The sequence below is a fragment of the Limulus polyphemus genome, unplaced genomic scaffold (assembly GCF_000517525.1).
Source record: "Limulus polyphemus unplaced genomic scaffold, Limulus_polyphemus-2.1.2 Scaffold1671, whole genome shotgun sequence".
In the NCBI taxonomy this organism is placed as follows: domain Eukaryota; kingdom Metazoa; phylum Arthropoda; class Merostomata; order Xiphosura; family Limulidae; genus Limulus; species Limulus polyphemus.
In genome coordinates this window covers 7,472-13,946 of record NW_013667281.1, presented here as the reverse complement: position 1 = coordinate 13,946, position 6,475 = coordinate 7,472, and the positions used below count along the sequence as shown (strand labels likewise).

General features: G+C 32.7%; 2 protein-coding genes across 2 annotated transcripts in view; both read left to right on the top strand.

Annotated features, from left to right (window-relative positions):
- The window catches only part of LOC106464506, a 22,878-nt gene extending 16,813 nt beyond the window's left edge, over positions 1–6,065 (top strand). The window contains exons 3-5 of the mRNA XM_022392241.1: positions 3,403–3,471; positions 3,641–3,709; positions 3,986–6,065. The gene's annotated coding sequence lies outside the window, so the exon portion shown is untranslated. The remainder of the gene's footprint in view (positions 1–3,402; positions 3,472–3,640; positions 3,710–3,985) is intronic.
- On the top strand, positions 4,451–5,700 carry LOC106464509 (piggyBac transposable element-derived protein 4-like; the record flags this gene model as incomplete). The annotated part of the gene is made up of 1 exon (XM_022392240.1): positions 4,451–5,700. A coding segment is annotated over exon 1 (1,250 nt), but the record flags the coding sequence as incomplete, so codon positions are not given.
- Positions 6,066–6,475: the final 410 nt, after the last annotated feature.

The following is a 6,475-nucleotide window of genomic DNA, read 5'->3' as shown; positions in this document are numbered from 1 at the left end:
TAAGAGACTTTGTTGAATTGTAATTTTGTGATTGTAATTATGTACATTTAATTAAATTATTGTTAATTGTTATTGGTTTATTGTAAGTGACTATTGTTCGGGACGAACAATACTAAGGAGGGGGCAGTGTTGCGTCAGCGAGGTCACGTGACTCGTTCTCTCGAACCTTTGGGAATTGTCGGGAGATTACTAGATATAGGGTAGTCTGGTATATATAAGAGGGTGACAACGTGACGGGACAATAATGTGTGTGTAGGTAGTGAGTTATTGATCTGCAGTGAGAAAGTATTGTTGAAGTTAACGTTCGTTATAGCGTTTGTTTTAGCGCGAATGTTGAAATCAAGTGTATCGTGAAGTTATATTCAGAAAGAATAAACCAGTTTTATTAAGTGAGGACTTGTGCCGCTAAAGTTTCGTCGGAACGAAGTTACGGAAAGTTAATTAACAAACGGAGACGTAACACTATGTTAAATCATATAAAGAATAACGTAGAAGGTACTTAATCTTAAAACTAGGGCTTTGTGTTTTAATAAGAAATAAATATATTATGTTTGTTTAATATTAAGTACAAAGCTACAAATGGACTATCATTTCTATCTACCCCAAGGATATCGAAACCCGGTGTTTAGCGTTAGAAGCCTTTAGATTTTCTTCTCAGCCACTGAGGGGGTATATATATTACGCAGAAATATATACAATTTGTTCATTCACTCGCACGAAACCTTTTGCATACAGTGGGTTAAACGGCCTGATAAAAGGCCTATATGTTGCCTAATCGTGAACTGGTTAGCGGAGAGGATAGGGGGTCCAAAGTTTTCGGGCTTGATTCGTGATGGTACTACACATTCTTTGCGCTTCTGCTATGGGTGCGGTATAAAAGCAATAGTCGACCCCATTATTCGGTTAAGAGTAGCCACTTCAAGAAGTTGGGACTGCATATTAGTAATATTTCTTCTGTTCCACACTATGCCATTTCCGGACACAATATAGTAACAAACAGGGAGGAGAAAAAACAAATTTAATTTATTCTCAATCTGTGGTTCGTGAACCCACTATAGGCCGAAGGGTCGCTTCAGGTGGTCTGAGGAAAGGCTGCATGATTACTGAAAACGAAGCGCTGAAAGAGGCGACATTCCTTTATTGTATAATACCGTAAAGCTAAAAGTAATGAGTCGAGGTTCTTAAAAACCTAATCTTTTATAAAGATCTATAACTACAAATATTAGTCGAAATTCATTTGATTTCTGAAGCTACACAAATAAGGAGACATGTTAACCCTTACCCATATTGTAAAAATGAAAATTAAATCTTAAAAGCAAATTATAAACGGTACGGTACTCTTGTGGTGATGAAATGAAACATACATATTAGCTGAAATACCCGGATAAATGACATCATTTTCTAATCATCGGTCGCCATCAACGTCGTCGAAAGAAACACCCTTCCGTTTAGATATTAGAAGTATATAGTTAAGATGTAAGTCAGTTATTTTTTAAATTATGACTGTTTATGTAAACACAAATGTCTATTTGTTGTCATTCTTCTCTTAATTATTTAAGACCTTTGAGTTTAAGTTAATGGACATTATCATGACATTGACACAATGACAGTATCATTGATTCGTTAACTTTTCCAGTATAGGCCTATGCTTCACCAAAACTACCGTCAATACCGGTGATAGGCCTAAGTAATGACTGGCTTGTTTTTTTGAACGTTGTCCCAGAGTTCACTGGCTTTATTTAGGGGCTATACTTAATAAATTAATTAAGATAGCTTAATATTCTCCAGACTTAGTTTTTTGTCCATAGTCCTTGATTCGATCACTCCCAGCTACTATTAGTATTAGTATTACTAATAAGTAACATTATTATTAATATTACTAACTTTCTGCGTAGCCAATACAAGTCTTTCTTAGTTGCTATATTTCGCTCCAACAATAAAACTAGTGAATTCAGTTGTGTGAAATTTCATAAAAACTTTAATAAGTGCATGTAGTTTAAGAAACATAAAGCCTATTACATTTGATATACTTGGTTTTCTTGCATTATTGTCTTTAATATGTTGGAAAGTTACATTAGGAAATGGTATTTGTAAGGTATGATTATGATATTTATATTTATTCCAGATTTGAACTTCTTACATTTTTATGTTATAGTACATTATTTTAAAATCTCTTAAAATTTTTTTATCATCCATAAATTGCAAGTTTTGTCAATTTTTAATTTTTTAATAATCACATCTTCTCCTTATGGTTTCAAGTAATATACAAGACCGAAAATAATATTTCAAAGTAAACCTAAATAATAAACGAGTATTTTTTTATTTTTAAATAGGATTTCATGTCTATATATGTACATATAAAACATTTTATTTTTTGTTTCATAAATGCGTTTATTTCAAGTTTATGTTTCATTGTACCCATACTTTTGTTTATTGTGTCAAAAAAAGTGTAAAGTTAGTAGCATGAACTTAGTACATTTGCAGTAAACTCTCTCATCCCTTTTGGGGTTCTCTTGTTCAGCCCAACAAGGGTGCATTTGAACATTACTGTAGATATGATAGTAAGAAAGCTTTTATGTACCTGAATATCATTTCTTTTAACTTTCAAACAAGTTTATTTCAACATATGCTGTTTCACTACACAGACAAAACTTTAATTGCCACTACTAGTGAATTTATGTACAGGTGGTTTGAATAACACTGCCTGACCCTAGTTATGTGATACAACCTGTTACAAGAGATTACCAAATGATACAGACACCATAAATTTCAAAGAAAATCACTTTACAGTGCTTAAAAGATTAGTCCTGGTCACATTCCTCTCATGATAGGCAAGATTATGTTGGAATTCAAAACTTAAGCTCTTCAGTGTATTGACACCCCAACCATGAGAATGTCATAGCTTCTGCACTATTATTGAGACTAATATGTTTAGTGTGTTTCATAACCTGCATATGGGTTTTATTGTTGTTACTTGTTTACACTGAGTTTTAACACATATATAAAAGGCTCTTACGTGAATAAAAATTTCATTTACCAAGAGAACCCACGCACATCAATTTGTAAGTTGCTCGCTGAAATCATCGTTGAAATCATGAAATTGGAGCACTTCAAATTTCATCTGAGGTAAGATGTGCTTTTAGGCATAATAGTTATACATATTTAAATATTTTATATTGCTTAGGATGAATAATTAAATAAGATTGCTTTATTGAAAGTAGTTTTCACTTTATTTTGTGATTTTTGTTTTAATTTCTACACACATATATCATTATCATACATGTTTCAGTAATATAGTAATATAATGTCAGAAGTATTTACAATTTCATGTATAAACTGTTTGTATGTATTTGTTCTGCCTGTTCCTTATACAGAATAATAATCTCTTGCATTTATTTTTAGTCTCCTGGATATCAAGGACACAGAGATAGATTGAGGTATCTCTCAACAAGTACTTGGATAACACACAAAGTAAGATGTATGCATTTTTGTATAACATGTAATTAGTAAATTTCTACTGGAGTGATATCTTTCAGTAATGTAATGTCAGAAGTATTTACAATTCTATATATAAACTGTTTGTATGTATTAATTCTACCTGCTCCTTTCATAGAATAATAGTTTTTGTATTTATTTTTAGTTTCCTGGATATCAAGAATAAAGATATAGATTGAAGTATCTCTCAACATCTATTTGGATAACACACAAAGTAAGATGTATACTTTTTTTGTAAAACATGTACTTAGTAAATTTCCATGGTGTTTATCTTACTTATGATGATAAATATGTAAATCAGATTCATTAGTTGTACATCATATAAATTAGTTTTTACTTTAATTTGTGATTTTGCTTATATTCATACACATACATACAAAACGTACAGTTGTTAAATATTTTCTTCAAGTCAAATCTCAATATTTCAAATGTATATGTATCATGTTTTTATTATGTCAACTAAATATTAATAGCATATTAATTTTCCTAGATGGAAGATATTTCAGCACTTCAGGAAAAGAAAAATCTTTCCTTAATTGAAGCATTGAAATTGTTTTTTGCTTCTTCCTCTGAAGAAGAGTGTCTTTCTGGATTGGAGGAAGAAGCCACAAAAGATACAAATGGAGAGGAACAAGAACCAGCATTACTGGAATCACTTTTGTTTGAGGAGCCTGACTTACCTTCAAGGGAAGAAGACTCTCCTCATGACCACCAACAATCTGAGGTGACCGATCTTCCCACGACCAGCACTACATCAACTTCCAAAATGGACAGAGGCAAGAAAACACAAGAAAAGCCCCTGGCATGTAGTGCAGAATAGAAATGGGAAGTTCTCAAAGATGAGTAACCCAGATTGTTGGGAGACTTCGTTCGAGGAGAGCCTGTTTCCCGTCAGGCAAGTAGGTGTCAGACTCCTCTTGATTTTTTCCAACTCTTTTTCTCTCTCAGAATTATTATGAAGATTGTTGAAGAAACAAATAGATTTGCACACCAGCAAGGGGATCACCTAAACAATGATGTCAGAAAGAAAAGGAGACTGCTGAAATATAGTGATGTTACCCTTGAAGAAATTTTAGCTTTTATTGGTTTAACTATTTCTCTGGGTATAACTTGCTTACCATCTGTTACAGATTACTGGTCTACCACTCCTTCACTTCATTTTCCCTGGTTTTCTTCAATATTTTCCAGAGAAAAATTCCTAACTATTGCTCGCTTCTTTCATTTCAATGACAATACTAATAACCTACCTAAAACTAATCCTAAGCATGATAAACTCTTTAAAGTAAGGCCTGTGCTTGATCATCTACTAACAGCTTTTCCAGCTCACTATAACCCTTCTAGGGAACTTTTTATTGATGAGCAAATGTTGGGAACAAAAGGCAGAATTTCTTTTAAGCAATATCTACCTAGCAAGCCTACCAAGTGGGGAATCAAGCTTTGGGTTCCTGCAGAAGCCGTGACTGGATACTGTTTAAATTTTAGAATATACTCTGGTAAAGAGGGATCTGCACCTTCCAAGAACTTAGCTAGCACAGTTGTAATGACTCTGATGGAAAAGTACCTTGGTAGGGGACACTCTCTCTTTACTGATAACTTTTATACTTCCCCAACTCTGTTTGATAAGTTGCTTTCACTTGGTACTTATGCTTGTGGTACTTGTAGGAAGGACAGGGCCCACTTCCCAGACATGTTTCCAGGTAAGTTAAAAAGGGGAGAGTCACAGTTTTTCAGCTGTGGCTCAATGACAGCTGTGAAGTGGACTGATAAAAAAGATGTTTATGCTCTTTCTACAATGCATAATGCTACAGTAAAGGAAGTGACAAGAAGACAGGGTGATATGACTAACAAGCCACAGATAATCTTGGATTACAACAAGTTTATGGAAGTGGTTGATCTTAATGATCAATTTCTTAGCTTTTATTCCATTCCATGTAAAAATGTCAAATGGTATAAGAAGCTTTTCTTTAGACTTGTTGACCTGTCTATTGTTAATTCTTTTATTCTTTTCAATCAGGTAACTAAAAATAGCAAGTACAAACAGAAGGACTTTCCTTTACAATTAGTAGAATCCCTCGTGAAACCTTTAATTGAAAGTAGAGGAGGGCCTTCTTGTTTGTCAAGTATCCGTTCACCAGTTCTGGTAGATGCACAGGAACGGTTCTCACCTGGGAAGCATTTTCCAGCATTTGCTGAAGAAAAAAAAAGGTGCAGATTGTGCCTCCACACAGGTTTAATTAAGTTGACTTGTAAGCTGTGCAAGGTTCATCTCTGTGTAAGGCACTTTGAAGAGTACCATACTTCGAAGACTCTTCAAAGAAGTTAACTTTTTTTCTACCAAATCTAGTCAATATATTATGATTAGAAAGAAAAGTAAAACTCAATCTGACTCCTTTTATTTCTTTAATCTTTCACTTTCTTAAAATCTAAAATTTCTCCAGTAGAGGTTTGGTGTGTATAACATTTTTTTTTTATTATTTTTACACCATTACTCAGCATTTGCATTTAGGTATTTCCACTTGTTTTAAGTGCAGTTCTATTTGTTAATTAATGTTTTAAAACTCATTGCATTTATTAGCCATGAAAATATTTCAACAAAGATTTTTTGCCAGAGCACACAAATTAAATTTTTGTCTATATTGAATTGTATTTATTATACATTACTATTATTATTTTTATCATATTTTGTATTTTAGTTACTGCTCGAGAATTATGTACAAAATTTTCAATAATTTACTGAATAATGTAAAACTTGAATTATTCATCTTCAGATAGCTTTTTGGTAACAATGTTTAGCTTATTTTTGCATTTGTATAAAGATGTATAATGTATTCAGTGTACATAATCATGAGTAATGAACAAATGTACAGTTTGTATGTTCTTGGTATATATACTGATGTGATTATAGTATTTCAGTGTAGCTTTTACTATGTATTTATTTTTGCATCTAAGCATGAGTTGCATACAACTGTATGTATACTTC